Source organism: Aedes albopictus, chromosome 2, assembly GCF_035046485.1.
Source record: "Aedes albopictus strain Foshan chromosome 2, AalbF5, whole genome shotgun sequence".
Taxonomy (NCBI): Eukaryota; Metazoa; Arthropoda; class Insecta; order Diptera; family Culicidae; genus Aedes; species Aedes albopictus.
Genome location: NC_085137.1, coordinates 335,029,788 through 335,050,700, shown reverse-complemented (window position 1 = coordinate 335,050,700; position 20,913 = coordinate 335,029,788). Strand labels below are relative to the sequence as shown.

Below are 20,913 nucleotides of genomic sequence, written 5' to 3'. Positions count from 1 at the left end.
AACATAGCCGTGCAAAACTAGAGCACTAAGTGCGCATGATATTACTGCACCCATGAGAAAAGAACCGGAAATCAGTAAATTACAACTAGGTAACTGAATTAGCACCTGCAATTATTCCTAGCGTAGCCACCGCGACCAGGTGAATTAAGAACATGAACCATTGCAACCAGCTTTGCGGTTTTACGTTGGAAAATTAGCCGGGTGTTCGTTTCGTTAACTATGTGGTACGTGACATTTGTTGTCTGGTCTGTGACCAGTGCAACCCCGTTCAAATAAAACAATAGCGCCAGGAAAAATTACTCAGATTAAAATTTATTCGTGACTGCACACTGGTTGTGGAAGAAATTCTCCCTCATTCTATGTACCTATTGTCTAGCGAAATTCAACAGAACGGTTTAATTCTTCCTATTGTTAGGGAAGAAACTCGAGTAAATCAACCAGATAGTTTTGTAACAAGGTAGTAAAAACAAAACAATGCATGCCAAGATAATCATCTACACTAGATATATTTTTGTAACGGGCGTCCAAAATCAAACAAAAGGAAAATCAGTTATTAAATTCAGGCATATTGGTATGTTTTGTGATTCTATTTTTTCAAATCCATTAATCAGAGCTCTGGACCTATTCGAAACCACTACGTATTCATCAGAATAGAATAATGTAATTATTACTCCACGCTGTTTGTTCAACTGAAACACAAAGAACAAAGCCCATTTCTTCTGTTTTTACTTGTCAACTCCCACACTAACTGCTAGGAACAGTCAGAAGATCAGCTCTATGGATTTTCCTCGCGAATCACAAAGCAAGTACATGCATATGTGACTGTACCAGTGGCACTTGTAAAATGTGAGGACATATTTCAGAGCAGTAAAATGCAAATTGCCTTTTGAAATTACTGTAACATGCCCACAGTGGCCACACGAGACCGAATCCATGCCGCTACCAATCCATGACTACACGCGTGGAAAATGTGCACGATTGAGTATACGTTAGAACTGTTCATCGCTACTACCAATACGTTTTCTCGCGAGAATCACTTGAATTAGCAATAGCAAATACTGTCGTTATTGCATGATGCAAATTAGAAAAGCTTGCAAATGCTCGCCGATCAGAAAAAAACAACTGAGTAACATTTCAAGGTATTATTCTTAAATACTATCATACCAGGATATACCCTTCATAAGGTGATAATAAGAGGCAAAATAACAAAAACGATTATTATGGTATAAATAATACCTACCAAATAACAAGTCTTAATACTTCATAATGAATGCATACCTAATATTTCAAGGGCTGTGTTTGTTATCCAAAAGGTATTAAATACCAAAGTAATGACATTTCTTAGTATTAAATTCTCCAATTGTTATTGTGATGTTCTCATGACATTTCGTATAATTGCATAGCAATAACATATCTAGGGAAAAACACAAATATTTGTATGAAAATATAAGGTTGACAGGACAAACAGAACCCACCTTCTCATCAGTGAACACCTCTAAAATATTCACATACAGAGCTCCGTCTATCTGTCACACCGAAGTCGGGCTCAGTTGGAGTACCCTGAGCTGAGGCAATATTTCAGCTGTGTGACATGCCCTTTCCGATTAGGTGACCCTACGAAATAAATCAGCATCACTGGGTGGATACCCACCATTTGGTCATTTCGCCCGGTTCATGCAAAGGCACAAAGGGATTGAAATTGGTAAACGCGATCCAAAATTAAGTAAAAAAAAGAGTTATTGACCTAAAATTGAAAAACGTATATTTAGATACACTCAATTATTGAGAAGTATGGAATACACTAGCTGGCAAGATAGGTATGTAATTTATTTAGCTGATGCAACATAATAAATTTTACCGCTTTTCTCCTATAGTTCCCACTGTACAGTGGGAGGAATATGGGCGAATTTTCAACTCGTTGACCACCAATGGACACGTTGACCGAAGCTCCCGTTGAAGGCTTAATCTGCCCAAAAGGGTGACAATATGCGAATTACGTGCAAAGTTCATTCCGAATGCATGCCGATAACATTTCGGCAAATTGATTTTCGCGTTAAAATTTATTGCCATATCGCTCGTTGCAGCCATAAGTAAATGAAATACGGGCAGCGTTGTGAATGAATTTTAGATTACTGAACTACTAGAACTAGTGACAGAGCTCAAGAGTAGATAGTTGTCATGGAATCATGAACAATAAATTATTTTCTAATTTAAGACTAAGTATATGTTTGACTAGTTTTTGGATCCGTCAAAAACTATAAAGATTTCAATAAAACTTTGAATCGAAATCAGCGTTTAGTTATTTTCTCATGCGTAACGGTCCAACAATATAGATCTGCTGTTAGCACATCGTGAATTAATAATGTTGATCAAACATTCAAATTGTTCTGCCATGCCGCAACGCCCGCGCGTCTATACTGGGCTGTACGGAATGCAATATTCGTAAATGACTGAAGGAGTAAATTCCACTAAAAAATACCGGACAATGCACCCACTGGACACTGAACAGGCCGCATTCCTACTACAATATTGAAACTTTTGGCACCCCATCAAATATTCATTCAGAGACCACAGTATGAAAACCGAGCCTTTAAATGTATAATAAACGAACAAAGGCTGCGTACGTACAGGTGGATGCATCTGCATTTCATAGGAAAATTCTGGAGCAACATTTGAAAAGGGCTCAAGAGGTCTTGTGTCTTTTTTTTTCTAAAACGCTTCGTAGGGCCTAACAGCAGCCCGCCCACTCAAATGAACACCGTTATTCGAAAGATCAATGTTGGCTCTATCTTAGTTTGTGTGAATTAGCTCAGGAGCGACGTGTGAAGTCATTGTTTACCAATGCTTGTATGCCCTTTTAAAATGTTGCTCCAGAATTTGCCTTCGGCCAAATATGCTACGACAAAATACACTGCGAATCTAGTCCGATTGCATTATAATTTGAAGATAGACATTCCTTGGAGATATGCTATTTACAATGATGAAAAATGGTATGGCATTGGTGGTACAACTCACTTGACATTTCGATGCCCTATCATACTAGCATCAGAAATCAAATGACTTCATCTTTTTGCGTCAGAGGTCCCTTTATGTTATGTGCCAGAATCCTCTATATTCTCATGCAGGGACTCATTAAGCACATTTATAACCTTTCAGGACGCGCGCCTATTTGTGCCTAAAACTACGGTCGCAGCGTATACAATAAGCGAGGTTTTTTAGTGATGTACTTTTTACAACTGATTCAGTAACTCTCCAGTTTAATCTATTCATTTGTCGAGAATTCGGCTTGAATAGACTGCAACACTAGGGTACCCCATATAGAGAAGGTGTCGAAAAATTAACTAGCTCACCCCTTTTAACGAAAGATTAAGATCTCAGAAACACAAGATCCGTACACCAGCGTTTCTCAAACTATGGGTTGCAGGCTTACTTTTGGTGGGTCCCGAAGGTTTTGTTCAATATGGTAATAAATGTCTAAATAACTTGAATATAAACTTAAGCAATCCTTTTTTGAAATTTACAAAATACTCTCTTAAAGAATTGGCAAAATTATTAATAGAAGTGAGGTTTCTCCGCAGCTTTATACAAACTTGCACATTTATGAGTCTTACTAAAGCAAAAAAAAAATAGTGGCATATTTGGTAGTATGCAAATCATGCCAGAATCCCGAAAATCAGCAAAAAAAATACCGAAAAGGTGGCAAGATACCATCGAATGTTTAGTTATCTCCAAGGATTGTCTGTAATATTTTTATCAAATTTCGGCAAAGCTCTCCTTTGGTGAAATTATGCTGAATTACGAAAATCTGTGCCTGTACCGAAATCAGGGCAGCTAGGATTTTTTTCTGGAGGGGGCCCAGGGGGGAGGCTGACTTAAGATGGCTTCTAAGCGGTATGGTCGCCCGATATGTGAATATGCCACGCCAAAATTGCAGTTTTGAAGAATCAAAATGACTGTTTTAGATTTGTTCCTAATTCCGTAAACTATATGAATATGAACAATTCCTCCAGGATTTTCTTCAAAGCTTGCTGCAGCGATTCCATCATGGATTTCTCTAGAGATTCATTCTAGAATGCATCGAGCGATTCCACCAGACATTTCTTTGGGGATGTGTCCTGGGATATCTTGAGAGGTTCCTCTAGTGATTGTTCCAGTGCTGTTATCACGGTTTCCTTCTGAAATTTCTCCAGAAATCCTTTAACGTATTTTTACAGGTATTCTGCCTCCAGAGATTTCTTCAGGGATTTCTTCATATATTTTTGCCAGAATTCCACTAGAGATTGCTCCAATAATTTCATTTGGAATTGTTCGAAGTTTTCTGCAGGAATGTGTTCCCGAAATTCTTTCAGAAAGTGTTACTAGAGATTATCCAAAATTAATCCAGGAATTCCTTAAAAATTTTATACAAAACAATTATTCCTTCAATAATACGTCTAGGAATTACTGCAGATATGGATCCCTTCAGATTTTTTTATCCAGGGATTAATAAAGAAATTTTTCCAGGAATTCGCTAAGAAATCTCTCCTGTTTAGAAATTTTCTGAGGAATTCCTATTGGTATTCCTTGCGAAATTCCTCTTGACGTTTCTTGAGGAACTCCTCTAAGAGTTCCTCTACGCACTTTTTTTAGATTCCTTCAGGATTTCAGCGGTTTCTTCAAAACTTCCTCCAGAAACCCCTTCTCCAGTTAGCCTAGTGGTTAAGGCTATGGATCGCCAACCCGGAGACGGCGGGTTCGATTCCCGTTCCGGTCGGGAAGATTTTCTCGTCTCCCTGGGCATAGTGTAATTGTGCTTGCCTCACAATATACAAATTCATGCAATGGCTGGCAAAGAAAGCCCTCCAATTAATAACTGTGGAAGTGCTCAGAGAACACTAAGTTGGAGAGAGGCAGGCCAAGTTCCAGTGGGAACGTAGAGCCATACAGAAGATGAAGAAGAAGAAGAAACCCATTATGGGATTTCTCCCTGGAATTCCTCAAAGAATACCTCAAGGGATGTCTCTAGAAATTCCTTCAGGAATTGTTCCAGGATTTCTTAGTGAATTCCTTTGAGGATTCGTCTAAAAACCGTCCAGGAATTTCTCTAAAAAATCCGCTAGAGATTCCTCTAAGCATTCCTCCGGAGATTGATTCTTCCAGGTGTTCCACTAGAGGTACCTCAACTAATTCCTCCAGAAATTCTTTCAGGGATTCCTCTAGGGATTCTCCAGTGATTTTTGAAGAAAATCCTCCAGAAATTCACCAGGGATGCCTCATGAAAGTTATGCAGGGATTCCACCAGAAGTTCTTCTGGAGATTTCCACCCGGGATTCTTCAAGCGATTTCTTCAGCAATTTCTTCAAGGATTCATCCCATATTTGCTGTAAGGATTTCTCCAGAAGTTCATCCAGGGATTCCTCCAGTTATAATTTTCCGAATTGCTATTGAAGATAATTTCCGAAATTACTCCAGAGATTCCTACTTACTAAGGCATAACTGCAGGAATTTCTCTAGAATTTTCTCTAGGAATTTCTTCAAAAATTTCTTCAAGGACTCTCCCAGAACTCCTGAAGAGATTCCTCCAGAATTTCATTCAGGGATTTCTCCAGGAATTCTTCTAGGGATGGTTCCTCGGAAGTCTCGGGGTTTCCAGTTAGCCTAGTGGTTAAGGCTATGGATCGCCAATCCGGAGACGGCGGGTTCGATTCCCGTTCCGGTCGGGAAAATTTTCTCGATTCCCTGGGCATAGTGTATCATTGTACTTGCCTCAAAATATACAAATTCATGCAATGGCAGGCAAAGAAAAGCCCTTCAATTAATAACTGTGGAAGTGCTCAAAGAACACTAAGTTGAAGCGAGGCAGGCCAAGTCCCAGTGAGGACGTCGAGCCATTAAGAAGAAGAAGAAGGTTCCTCGGAAGTATTCCAAGAATGCCTCTAGATATTTTTCTATGAACTCCTCCTGGAATTCCGCCAGGAATTTGTCCAAAAGTTTCTCTAGGCATTCCTAGGCATTGAAGTACCTTCAGAAGTTGCTTCAAGGATTTCTTCAGAAATTCCTTCAGGGATTTTTCCAAGAATTCCCCTGGGATTCTTCCAAGAATTTCTCCGGAAATTTCTCTAAGGATACTTTCCGGAATCTCCCAGTAGATTTCTTCACAAATTTCTTCAGGGATTCCTCCCAGAATTCTTCTTGAGAATCCTCCAGGAATTCATCCAAGGATTCTTTCAGGATGTCTCCCAGGGTTTGCTCCAGGAACTCATCCGAAAAATTCTGCAGTGAGTAATCCAGAAATTTCTCCTGGAATTCCTCCAGGGATTCCTCCAGGTATTGCTCCAGGAATTTCTTCAAGAATTCCTCCACTGATTCATCCAGAGATTTCTCTAGATTTTTTTTTTTGGGCATTTGTTCAGGAATTTCTCCAGAGATTTCACCAGGAATTTGTGCAGAAGTTCCTCCAGGATTTCCTCTAGAGATTCCTCTAAGAATTGTTCTAAGGATTTTTTCAAGAATTCCTCCAGGGATTTTTCCCAGAATTTCTCCAAAAATTCTTTTAGAAATTCCTCCAGGAATTCGTCCAAATATTTCTCCAAGAATTCCTCCAGAAATTTGTCTAGGAATTCCTCCCAGGATTTTTCAAGCGATTTCTTCAAAAATTTGTCTGAGGATTCTTTCTATTTGCTCTAATGATTCCTCCAGGAATTCATTCAGGGATTCCTTCATGTATGCTTTCAGAAATTCCTCCAGGGATTCCTACACGGTTTACTCCATGCATACCTGCAAGAATTCCTCTAGGAATTTCTCCAGGAATTCTTTCAGCGATGGCTAAACCAGTTTTTTTTCTGGAATTGCTCCAGGAATACCTGTAGTTATATCCTCAGAAATCTTGGATCTTTTCAAAAATTGATGCAGGGGATCGGTCAGAAATTTCTGAAATCCGTTTATCATCTTTTCCAGGGAATTACCTGAAGATTTTTTTGAATTTCGTGAATGATTTCTGTAGGAATTCCTTTGACGATTTGTATAAGAATATCTAGTTGCTACAGTAATTTATCCTGCAATTCTTTCAGGAATATATCCTGTTATTCTTTTACAGTCATTGTGACTTACTTCAAACATAATAGTACTTACATGCTAGAAGCACTTTCAGACATTTTTCTATGAAATTTTCCAGGAATTCATACAGAGCAGATTCTTTCGGAATTCTCCAAGGGTTTCTGCCCGAAATTTCAATTGAAAATTCATCTCGAATTCCTTTAGGAATTGATTTTCAATTTCCTTCAGATACTTTATTTTATGTATACATTCCAGATATTTGTCCAGGAAAGGGATAGCTAAAATAATTACAACGGCCGCTATGGAATGAACAGATAGCGCCACTGTAGTCTGTTTGACATAACTCCACTGATGTCACAATGTTAATGTCCAAATACGATGGCGCCTCTGTTTACTGTGAATGGTAGAAAAGTTGGCTTCATTGATCCATTCCTTCAGGAAAACTCCAGGATTTTTCCAAGAATTCCATCATTTTAGAGTTTCTCGAAACTACTACGAAAATAATTCTTCAAGAAAAAATTTCTACAGGGTTTACCTTCAGAAATTCTTACAAGGACATCTCGAGGGTCTCCATTAGTGATAGTGTCAAGGCTTTTATGAGAATACCTCCAAAAAATTTTCCAAGAACCTTCCTGGAATACGTCAATTGATGAGTATATAAAACTTAACGTTTATTCTTAGAGGACTAGAGATCCAGGTTATTTCAAGATTGCTGATAAGGTAAAACAAATTGGATGATTATTTACTGGAAAAACTCCAGTTAATTATGTACACAATTTCTAAAAATCTTTGGACGGTTTTCCATTTGCGTTATATTGGAGAAAATTTTGAAGGATATCATGAAGAAAATTCTGGGTTAGTCCTAAAAAGAGTTCAGCTGTGATTTGTTGCGATAGTTTTGTAATTTGTAATTTGAAATTTATTATTCAATGTAAACCTGTCAGTTACATAACTTTTAACCAAGTCAAGGACTATCAGATGCAGATATTAACAAAAGGAATTATAAGGTACGAAGCTGATTACAATCATTCGAAGTTGTCCACTTATCTCAGATTCTCTAAAAATGGATGCTTGGGCATTTTTTAGAAAACCAAAAGTGCGCAGTGAACTTCAAATGCAGCTAATTACAACCTTTATTAGAATATTTATGACACAAATAAACTTACATCACAATGAAAGCGATAAAATGTATGTTTTTTTGTAAAATTACCCCTTTTCAAATGACGCATGTTATGGAAATTCGTGATGGTGGGTCGCCAAATTCTATTACACTCAAAAGTAGGTCACAAGCTGGAAAAGTTTGAGAACCCCTGCCGTACACGAAATCCCAATCAAAAAATATTTCGAAAACGCGCCGATTTTATGAAAAATAAACTATTTTAGGTACATTTATCAACAAAATTTTTCATAAGAGTTCATAAAATAAATGAAAATAAAACTAATCAACCAGCCATTCCATGAAAAAAATAGACTCCACTTGGTGCTCCGATATTACTCAATTTCGGTAGGAATGATCGTTACCTAAAATAATTAAACCTGTATTTTTTAGTGTCACCCTGAGGGTGGCCTTTTTGAAAATAGACATTTCTTTTTTTTTTTCTTTTTCTTCGAACCGTCTTAAATTTTGAACCAATTGACCGATTTTCAATATTTTTTACGAATAAAAAGATTTTAAAGTTCAAGATTTAGGAAAAAATATCGCGCAACAAAATAAGTTAGCTTTAATATGCAAAAATGGTCAAAATATAAGTTTTTTTTTTCACAATCTTGGACTTTGTATATTTTTTAACAAAAGTTTAACTATTTTTACAAAACATATCCAAAAATTTGATATGTTCTTCAAATCGTTTTTGAGCTTCATTTTTTTTTTTTTTTTTTTGAAAATATCATGTTTTGTGCTTATATGACACGCGTCACGTTTTGCGTGAGAATCTTTATACATACTTCCAAAAATCGTTATGTTGTTAAATATATATACCAACCAACATATCAAACGGCCAGATTTGAAAAGAAGATTCAATTGGGAATTGGACCTTTCTACTTCGAAAGAAATCAATAAATACAGCGTAACGGGACACCATCGCAAAAAAAATGACGAATTTTGACCAAATGCCAAGAAGTTTGCTACTTTCAAGAAGCAGTTTTCAAAATTCAAAGAAGAGTATAAATAATTATCTTCATTTTGGTGCAAAAATAAGCATAATCAACAGCAGGAGTCCGGAAACATTGTTCAATGAAGTTTAAAAACCGCAGTGTAGAAGTGCGTGGAATGTGTCATATACGCATGGAATGACCATGTGTCTCCATCACTTAAAATTCCGTTTATTTTTTTTTATTTTTATACATATACGAGCATGGGCTACTGGGTGAGCTGCGATTAAAAAAAACTGCAATTAGGTAAAAAAACAGTGAATTCGCCTGCTGCAGAGTGATAATCCCCCAAGAATTGCTTCAGGCATTCATTCAGAAGTTCCTTCTGAATTCCTTGTGATTTTCCTACGGAAGTTTCCTCTGAGATTCCTCCCAGAGATTTTTCCTAGAATCATTCGGGAGCTCCTTCTGGAGTTCCTCCAGAAGTGCCTTCAGACTGAGATTGATCTGAAACGTCTATCTAAGATTTCTTCAGAGGTTCCTTGGAGGGATCTCCAGAAGTTCCTCCTGAAATTACTCCAGTAGTTTCTTCTGGTATTCCTCCAGGAATTAAATCTGGTAGTCCACAAGAGGTGTCTTCTTGGATTCGTCAAGAAGCTCCTTAGGATTTCCATTTCTTTGAATTCCTATAGTAGTGCCATCTGGTAATGCTTCAAAAGTTTCTTCTGCGATTTTTCAAGGAGCTCTTTCTGAGATTTCTCAAGAAGTTTCTTAGAATTTGCCTTAGATTCCTCCAGCAGCTCCTTCGAGAATTCCCTCAGGAGTTTCTTTACGAATACCTCCTGAAGTTTCTTCTGGGATTTTCCCAAAATTTTCAAAGATTGATTAAAAGTTGCTTCTGGGATGTATCCAAGAGTATCTTGAAAGACTCATCCTTCTGGGAATTTCAATCGCGATCTCTTCCGGGATTCACTCCTTCCGTTTTGGATTTATTCAAGAGTCTAATGGGATTTGTCTAGGAGTTTCTTCTGAGATTCCACCTTTGAAAATTCCAAAATTCTCCAGGAATTTCTTCCGCTATTCTTCCAGGATTTTTTCCTGGATTACTTAAGGAGTTCCTTTTGGAATTTCTCAACATGCTCCTTCTGAGATGTCTACAAGAGTTTTTTCTGGGATTGATCCAGGAGATCTTTCCTGGGTTTCACCAAGAATTTCTTGCAGGGATTTTTTTATTAGCTCTTATCGGAATTACACCAGAAACCCTTTCTAGAATTCCTTCATGAATTTCTCCCATACTTTCTTCTGGTATTTCTTCAGGATTTTCTCCGGAGATTTCACCAAAAGTGCCTTGTGGGATCCTTTCAGGAATTTCTCCTGGATTTATTTCAGGTTTCCTCGAGAAGTTCTTTCCGGGATTGCTAAAGAAGGAGTGAATTATCCGGAACGAACTCCTGGAGAAATACCGGAAGAAACCACGGTTGAAATTCCCAGAAAAAGTAATCGTTAGAGGAACTCTTGGATAAATCTCAGAAGCAACTTCTGGTTAATCACGAAACGCGACGCGAGATAAGACACGACACGTATGGTTCTTGCAATCGTCAAAATAATTAAAAAACTACCTTAATGCCGACCGGTTTCGGGCTCGATGCAGCCCATCTACGGGACAATGTCCGACCGTAGATGGGCTGCATCGAGCCCAAAACCGGTCGGCATTAAGGTAATTTTTTAATTATTTTGACGATTGCAAGAACCATAAGTGTCGTGTCTTATCTCGCGTCGCGTTTCGTGATTGTCGTGTTTGTTCTTACGTTAGCACTAAGTACACAAATTGAAAGTGAACTTCTGGTTAATCTTCGAAAATTTTGGAGGAATCCCAGAAGGAATTCATGGAGGTATTCGTAAATGAACTCCTGAGAGAATCCTCGAAGGAGCTTCTGGAGGAATCCAACACAGACTATATGAAACTCCTTGAGGAATCTCAGAACGAACTCCTTGAAAAATCACAGAAGAAACTTTTGAAGCATTACCAGAAGGCACTGCTGGTGGAATTCTTAAAAAGGAAATCCTGAGGAACTTCTTGACGAATCCAACAAGAAACTTTTTGTGGATTCTCAAGTTTAATTCAAAAGTGTAAAGATGCTCAATAAAGAAAAATCAAAAACCAAAATTCACAAAATCGCGAATTTAGAAAAATGATATTTAGATCAAAATATAAAATGTGGGTCTTAGAGGATTAATACAACAACTAATTGGAAGACTGTCATACCTGAAGAAAAGATTTCAAAAGTATTGCGTAAATAAAAGTTATGGCAATATTTGAAACCCCAACTTTCATTATCCTTAAAATAACAATCTGAAAACTTCAACGCTAAAAGGTATCTGATTTTGATTGCCGTTCCAAAATCTCTTCGTAATATTTTTTTTTATTTGTCTAGAACATACAGTACTATCGTGCCTGCTTAGCAGGCCCTGCTATATCGGTACGAATAGAAATAATGGTCAATGTGTAGGAAAAGAATGCTCTCAGGTAATAACCATGGAAGGAGAAAGACCGAACCAATTAATTCAAACAGGGGTATTATCGGACAATTAACAGTTAATTAAATACTACAGAACTTTCTCTACATCCATGCTAGTCATGAGTACTTCCGTTGTTTTACTAAAACTTATTGCTACCACAATTCCCTCTAGCTTCAGAACCTTTTAATAAATTCATCCCAGGTCGTCAGTAGTTGTGCTAAGGCTAAGCTCACCTCGAACCTAGCAAACCGCTAAATTTTTCGACGTTTATAGTTATTGCAACAGGAAACATAAGCAATTTCACTTCAAGGACATCTGTTGCAGCTCCACCCGCAAGAACCTGACGACGACCGTGGGGGATATTGCTGTACACAAAACTCGCCGCCATGCTGTAAGACCGAGCTGTTTCTTCTGCTGTTCTGCCATGCCGTATACCATCGCTGGCTTTCTCCGCATCCAACAACGTATTTGTGAGCCATCAATGTGGCAAGAAGTAAAAACACTTTACCACCGGCTGGGCTGGTTTCCCAACTGCACACGAAAAACTCGAGCAAAAGACGAAAAATGGACGACTGAATAATTGAACCTACCTCTCCACGGTACGGTACGGTCACGGTGTGGTACCTAACCTATAACACAGTTGTACCACGTCACTATCCCAGAGAGAGAACCAACTCGTCCGTGGTATATGACTGCGGCAAAAACAATCCTTCGGTACAAATAATGACTACACTCCAAAGAACACGTGCTGCTGCCCCTCGGTGAACACAAGGTGGAAGAAGGTACATTTCCGGACATCGGTTGAGTTTATGCCAGTTGCCATTCAGGAACCTTGAGACAATGTACAGTAGGATTAATTCGTAAATTGTAAGCCAGAAAATTATCGCTGTATGTTTCATAAGCATTTACGGGTGTGACAGAATACCAAAGGTTAACGCAATAAATTGATTGTGTGGTCATGTCATAAAACAAAAGGTATGAACAAAAAAATAAATAAAATTAGTCAATGTAATTAATTCTGCAAAATTGGGTTGTTTAGTGATTTAAATATTGCCTTTTTCTTTAGCCTAATCGAAAGAGCTGATTTTTCTGAGTATAACGTGATTTTATTGCGTTCCGATTCCTTTGTTTTGATGGTTGAATAAACAAAACAGTTTTAATTTCCGTGGCTAGAATGACAGTTCAATCGATAAAGTGACAGTTCACCCCGAACAAAAAAATTTCCCCATACAAACTTTAAATGATTTTTAAAAATAGTTCCCGGGCACCTAAAATGATGAAATTTTGGATTTCGACTAATTTTTGGACGGAGATTCCGATTATGCAATAATCTGGATACCCCTAAAGAACCCAATTAAAACATCTCATTGGATATGATGTACCTATTTAGACAAACATTCTGTAGCATCGAACCAAGCTGCGATTTGTTAATCACGGTTTTGCTCACTTTCAAAAAGAGGCATAAAATCCAAATCAGGTGCAGTTGTTTACGAATTTATAAGATTAGTGCTTTTGATAACGTGAGTAGGGTTAGAAGTCGGCCATTGGCAGCCATGTTTGTGTTTTCTGATAAGCAAAAAGAAAATCGGATTAAGTGTTGTTCCTTTTAATTCCAATAAGTATTTTCATTCTTTGACAGATACGTATTTCGACCCCAACTGTAAGGTCGTCTTCAGTATCTCGTACTTGACGCGACTACGTCTTCAGTACGTGACACTACTGAAGGCGACCTTACAGTTGAGGTCGAAATACGTATCTGTCAAAGGGTGCACAATGTGCACTGCACATTCTTGGTGAAATTAAAAGGAACAGTACTCAAGCCGATTTTCTTTTTACTTATAGATATTATACTAACACGCCCAGGTTCATCATCATTATTTTCTGATGTTTTACCTTAACCCAATCAAAATAGTTTTCATCCTTTTCTATCATATTCTAACGCAAGAAAGTTTAGAATTCCCAAACTTTAAGTAAATGGTTGCAACAAGATTTTTTTTTATTCTTAATCACTTAACCTAATTTACAGCTCTATTATCCATGGGGGCACTACGTGAGCAATTTCAATTGACAGCTGCACTTACATTTTGTACAGCGCCTAGATTCTATTCTACTTTATCGAACTGGTTGCCTTTCTGCTGCTTTCACTTTTTCTACTTTATACCTAAATAGTAGAATGATGAGCACAAGGATGATGATGGATGGCCGTTGCTCCTTTCCAGTACGATTGGGGATTCATTATGAGTAGCAGTTCGCCGATGTCCAGGTATCCGGGTCCGTTTAAGCCATGAGGCTCAGAAGAGGGTCAGTGTCAGTTGCTCTCGGGGGAAAAGCAACTGACGATAAATGGCAAGTGCCGGGGCTGGGAATCAAACCCATGACCATCCGCATATGAAGCGATCGTGTGACCAACTACGCCACGGGCCCCGGCACAAGAAATTATGGAGTAGAAACTTTTTAATCTTTTGTTTAACGTTTTATTATTGTTTGTATTTTTTTTACTTATTCGTTTATTTGGAAGGCTCGGGCGCCACAAGGTATGTGCGTTTAACAAATAGTGGTTGGGCATCAGCCGATACATTACACGAATGAAGTCGCGGCCTAAATCCAACCCCTTGAACCATCTCTTTTTTGACACCTGTGGGATGATAGGATGCAACCATCTACCCATCTCGACATCTTTTCATTTGTGTTGCCAGCTGATCAAGGTCTACTGACGGGTTAATGCAAAAAAAAATCGTCGAAGGCGATTTGACGCTCGTCAATATCGCCTTCACTAGCGCCCACCTTAGCCAGAGAGTTCTCTTTCTAATTGCCCTGAATCGAGCAATGTGAAGGAACCCAAGCTATGATGATGGTGTATGAGCGTTTGGACAAAGCACTCAAGACCTGGCGTATTCCATTCAGGAAGTACGCTGGCGCTGAGTGCTTCATCAGTTTCATTGACCGAAGCTTAGACTGTTGGTAAAAATGAAATAGTGCTCAGGCGAAAGAGTGTTAAGGACAGACTTGTTAGAATCCCAAAATGGCCGCCACAATGGTCGATATTGGCACCTTTTCACGATTTCGAAAGCACAAATCTCTTCGTAAACAAAACCGACGCACCTGAGCTTCTTATTTTAAGCCTATTATAAGTGAGCAAGAACAGAATAATGAAATGTACTGTTGTTTGAAGCTTGCTTCTTGAGATTTGTGCGTCTGAAGTTCTGATGCGGGATTTCAAGACGTTTGTCCTTAATGTACTCCAAGGTGTTATATATAGTCGCTAGCTCCGCAACGTATACAGAACAGGGTTTTTGAAGCATGAAGACGATGCTATGAAATTCATTGTAAACACCGAAACAAGTCACGGTTTCTGAACCATCTGTGAAGAACTGTCTGTCCCCGCTAACATGCTCGAATTTACTTGCAAAAATTTGTGGAATACCTACGGAACGAAAAGATGCTGGTATACCGGTGATCTCATCCCTCATAGAGATATCAAAATCCACATGTTAACCGGAGATAGGCTTGCCTCCAGCGTCCTGTACCAGTAGTATACATTCATAAAACGAGTTTGAGGATTCAGTTCGAGCGGTCTGTCAGAGGCTGTACACCAGCAAGTACCTCTAAACTCATTGTGTAAGTCGAGTGCATGCAACGTAACGCGATCCGAAGGCAACGGTACTGAGCCCGTTGAAGCAAGTGTGATTAAAAACAAAAGCTACCGTATTCTAAATCCAACAGAATGGTTGCTTGATACAGCTTGATCTGTGTGAAGAATTAGCCTAAGTTAAAATTCACGAATAAAAAAAGCAGCTTGATCAGATATTCCGGGTGTGCTCCCTACCATGTTCTGGTTACAGTGCGCATAAAGTAGATTCGCTTTTGGCACTTCTGTATGAGATGCACAGTTTGTATTTTTTAGGAAAGACAACCATCTCAGTTTTCTCTGGAGAGAATTCGATATCCAGCTTGAGAGCCCAAGCCCAAGTAGACAAATTATCCAAAGTATGCTGTAGTGGTCCTTGCAGATCGATTGCTATTGATCCCATTATAGAAACAACACAGTCATCCGCAAGCTGTCTTAACGTGCAATTTTCCATGAAACAATCATCTATGTCTCTGACATAAAAATTGTGAAGAAGGGGACTAAAACATGAACCCTTGGCCTGGGGGAGACCCATGTAACTAATTCGTGAAACTGCCACCATGAGCAAAACTCATCTGCTTCTCAAACAGCAAATTATACAAAAAGTTGTTCAAAATTGGTGAGAGGCCACTTTCATGTAGTTTGTCGGAAAGAATATTGACACAAACTGAATCGAAATCCCCCTTAATATCCAAAAACACTGAGCCGATTTGCTGCTTTTGAGCAAAGGCAAGCTGAATAATTCAGCCTGAGCTTCTGAAGCAAGCAACGCAAGACAGCCGTCCTTTCCTTTGCCTCTGTGGAAACCAAATTGTGTGTCTGACAACATGCTATTCGATTCAATTCATTTGTCCAGTCGAAAAAGAATCATCTTTTCCATCAGCTTCCGTAGGCAAGACAACATTGCGATTGGACGGTACAAGTTATGATCCGACGCGGGTTTCCCTGGCTTTCTAAAATACCCAGATAATCAATAAACATTTAAACAACAACAACAAACAATTTAAACAAGCTGTATTTGAACATTATCTACATTCCACTTGCCTACTGCTCTATAATAGCAGTTCAACTGTCCTTAATAAGCAATTGAACTGCTACTGAAAGTGTGACAGATGTTGCGTAATATTTCAAATACCTACCTACACGATCTTTGGGGAGTTCATGCAAAAAAAAACTGTCCAGCACATCCTAAATTGCATAAATTGCCCTTTTTAGAAGCGCAGAGTGGAGAGGAGATATGAGAGAGAGATAGAAAAGCCAGCAAGAGAAGAAGTGTGGAATTCTACGTATATTTTCGTTTCCGTTTTCGATAGTCTGAAGGACAAGCATTTAATCAGCCATATATAGGGCCGAAACCTGCACTTAAGCAGCGCTTAAGGCACATATACAGCTAATTATCATTAGAAGACCTGCTGTAAAGGCGCATTTCAACAACAACATTTCTTGAACGTTGTAAATGCCTTTACAGCAGGCCATAATTTCTGTCGGTTATTTTGTTACTTCCTTTCAAAACATATTTGTTTTTAAGTCAATTGGAGGGAATTTAAAAAATCTACTATTTCAATTATAAACTATAATTAATAATTATAAACTTTAATTTCTTGGATTGAAGTTTCTCAAAATACATCATATTAGTTAAACGCTTTGGTTCATCGATTCCGGTGATAGAATAGTTATTACGGTGCACCGTTATCGTCCAACAATTATGCCTTTTACTTGAATCTGTCTAACTTCATGTATAGAATAGCCTTATCTTTCCCTAATTTGGACCATTGAAAGACAACTAGTTGATCAACCTGTCGTGAAAATTTGAAAATTGCTAATGCACTTTTCGAAAAGTTACAGCTGATTAACAATTCTTTCACAAGTTAAAATTTTGCGTGTCCTGATGATTTTGTCTGTTCCCTGTACGTCATAAGGCAAAATAAAAAACTAAATCGAGTTCAAATTGGCGAATATATGTATGCGCTTCATAATACCATGTCTTTAACGGGGTGCCTTAAAATCTTTGATCAGGAGTGTTCATTAGGACTCTAGTTTACAATTTCCTTAGAAAGTAGGCATATCTTTGTATTGGAAAAATACAATCATTTTCTAAACAAACAACTATTTTTATATTTTTGTATATTTATACAAAGTATTGTAGTATAACATGAAAAGGGGTTTCTATATACAAAATGTTTAAAATCAGAAAACAACTGTTTAAGCTCTTATACAGACTCGTTTATGCCAAATACACAAATTTGAAACTAATTTTCTGGAAAACATGTTAAACTTACGGACATTTCAAAATTTTCAGAAAACTGAAAATAGTTACGAGTTGCAAAAAGTTTTTTTTTATCTGTATTAACGAGATTTTTAGCCCTGGGCTGATAGCCCTGGGCTGATAGCCCTCGGCAAGCCTCGTTGGATAAATGTACGACTCGTGCTGAAAAAAATCATCTTTTTGCAATCCGTTACATAAATAACTAAGGTTCAAAGTTCAATGTTTTAAATGCAACCCAATGGTTGTATAATAGATACGCATATACAAAACCGAGCGCAATTGTATGCATAGGAAACAATTTCTTAAGCGATGTTATTGGAAAAATAGCATAGATGTTATTGAAGAAATAGCAATTTTTGCAGAAGCTTCTGGAAGCCTTTCAGGAAATGTTCTACCGGTTTCAAGCAATGTTTAGAATTGTGTATTCACCCACTCCCAAACGGCAGAACTGCAAATTTGTGCCCATACATTCCTGGATAATAATCTCGACAATATTGAAATTACGTGAGTAACCTCTGCCGTTTTTTGTAAGGAACATAACGCTCAAGTTTCTACAGGGAGCATATCAGAATTGCAATACAAAACATAAATTATAAATGTACGGATTAGTTTCAGAAATATGGATTGAAGAAGATAATACATAACAAATATATGTCTGTCAGTTTTTTTAATCGAATAAGTATGTCAATCGGAGTAATGCAATAGGTACCTTACAGTATAAAAACAAACTGAAATTGTTCAACTACAAAATGAAACACCAGCAATATTTTCTAGCAAATATTTTGTTCAATTCGATTTCTTAAGTTAAGTTAGTTGTTTTGATTAGATATTCCTGCTTTTATGTAAAATGCATATCCCTGATAAATTAGCAACGCTTTATACAACAACAATATAATTTTGTGGATTTTATTTACCGAAAGTTTTCATTCAGCAGCATCATTCAGAACAGTCCATTGAATACGTAGCAGCATTCATGTAAAATAACGTAAATAGATTGATTTATTAGCTGTTTTGAATTTCCAAATCATAATGCACAAAAAATGCGAAAAAACACCGAAAGAAACCATTCGCAGCTCGCTTGCAAGGTATCCAAAAATGATTAGCAATATGTTTCCGTCCTTCATAGCTGTGCATACAGGTTACTGCTTGGTTTCAAAATTTCTAAACTCAATAAAATTGAATTATTGTTGAAATGCCTTCCATCCAGACAGTCAGGAAAATATTGCTGGTCGTTACCGATGATTAGTTTGACTTAGAGAATTAGATTCCGACCTAAATATTTAGATATTGAATTAGAATTCCCACTTTCGTAACCATCCTAGTCAGTACCATCTCGGTTGATCCATAAACTTTTTGCCAGGTGAACAAAGCGACCTAATGGAATCACCAGTGGAATCAGTGGTTGCCACCCCTTTAGCAGCCAGACGTCGACAGCCGCCACTGTCATCCAGACTAGCAGAATTGAACGAAGAGCTACGGGCCGAGTCACCGAGTATGATAAACAATTTTAGCGATTTCATTAGATAGCCAATCTTCCTATGCTAGAAGACCCGCCAATATGTATCACATGCATTAGAGCTACCTTTGATGTCGTAAAGTCACAAATCGTATCTTTAAACACTATCGGGTCCGTAGATTGCTAGACCTCCAGGTGCCATGCTGAATATGTAAAAAGTTCCCTACTACTACTATTATCACAACATCCACACACCTTGTTGTATGCACTCATATCAATGTAGACTTAAGCGAATGCATAAACGGAGAAGTTCCAATTAAAAAGAAGAAAACACAAAGGCTGTAAAATGTTTAGACCCGTATTCGAAAGCATAGAGTGTACAAATGAACCGGTGAGAACAAAGAGTCCAAGACTCCCGCTTAGATAGGGTTGCAAATCATACTTAGGTATATTCAAGATCGTACCATTTTACCGGAAGATATCAACGAACAGCAACAATCAACTCTAATCTTATCAATTTCAACTACGTAGAACGATCTCTTACGATCATATCCTTAGTCCAGTAAATTACTCTTGCAGCACTTTATCTAGAGTCTATCATGGCTATCTGCTTGTTTTAACTTAAACGACCAGCTTCACTCTATTTAGCTATAAATGAATACTTCCATCGGACTAGTTTTAAATTGTGTTGCAAAAATGGCCAATGTGAGCTTACTTATAACATTAGACTATCAACTTAGCTACTCTAACGTCAAACAACTGATCAGCTTCTTTCGTAACAACAAACGGTTAGCTTTCTTTCTGTGCAAGATGCTTGAAGAAAAAAACGGCTTCAAAAAGTTTTAAAGCGTTTAAACAAGTGGCCGGAGAATGCTTCATTTGTTTTATTATCAAAGATTTGGAAATGCTGTAAAAAGACTTCTGTTTGATAACACAGCGCAACATTTTTTTGTCTCAAGAGCAAACTTATGTGTCTCCGAAGGATTTTGGGCCGCTGAATCCGAATCCGGGCTCAGATTTGCTCTAACACGTCACAATTTTGAGCTATACCTCAATTTATAGGGCAAAATATGCGATTTTGGGCTTTTTTGACTGCAAGCCATTGAGTTTGGAAATATTTTTTTTAAGCAATCAAAAAGTTAATTGGTCAAATAACATCTAAATTAACGACTCATGCAAAATATTTCGTTTTACCTAATCAAATTTGTTAGATTTAAGCATTTTATGTTAGTATGAAAACTTGCATGCAACTCCAAGACTTGTATGGGCAATATCGTACCTAACATAAATCGCTTAAAACTATCAAATTCGAATTGGTAAAACGAAATATTTTGCATGAGTCGTTAATTTAGATGTTAATTGACCAATTAATCTTTTGATTGCTTAAAAAAAAAAATATTTCCTTGCTTAATGGCTTGCAGTCATAAAAGCCCAAAATCGCATATTTTGCCCTATAAATTGAGGTATAGCTCAAAATTCGGACGTGTTAGAGCAAATCTGAGCCCGGATTCGTATTCAGCGACCCAAAATCCTTCGGAGACACATAAGTTTGCTCTTGAGACAGACAAAAAGTTAATTTTTGTTACGCTGTGTAATTGCTGACCTTGCTGCATTTACAGCAATCAGCGTGAAAACATTATTTCAAGGCGATGTTGTTCTTCAAATGGTTTCTTAGAATATCGGTTGGACAATTGACAGGTTACCTGTTAGGTATCATATTTTGCTGCATAGGTCTTAAGCGACTCAAAATAAACAAATTCACATGCATTTTATACAACTCTACTGATGCACCCTATTTTATAGCTTTGATGCGTCAATTCTGCCGTATGCCGCCTTGAAATCAATGAACATGTGGGTTCCGGGTCATTTGGCCGAATGCTGTTTTACCGAATGTCATTTGGTCGAATGCCATTTGGC

The 20,913-nt window shown here is 37.8% G+C and overlaps 1 protein-coding gene across 14 annotated transcripts in view; it reads left to right on the top strand.

The window, feature by feature from the left end:
* LOC109398038 (potassium voltage-gated channel protein Shab) overlaps nucleotides 1-20,913 on the top strand; it is a 382,157-nt gene that overhangs the window by 307,723 nt on the left and 53,521 nt on the right. For 13 of the 14 annotated variants that reach the window (XM_029874584.2, XM_062852564.1, XM_062852565.1 and 10 more), the window contains one exon: nucleotides 18,901-19,032. The exons of the other annotated variant lie outside the window; for it this stretch is intronic. In XM_029874584.2, coding sequence (XP_029730444.2) covers nucleotides 18,901-19,032 — 132 coding nt within the window. The remainder of the gene's footprint in view (nucleotides 1-18,900; nucleotides 19,033-20,913) is intronic. 14 annotated transcript variants of the gene reach the window in all.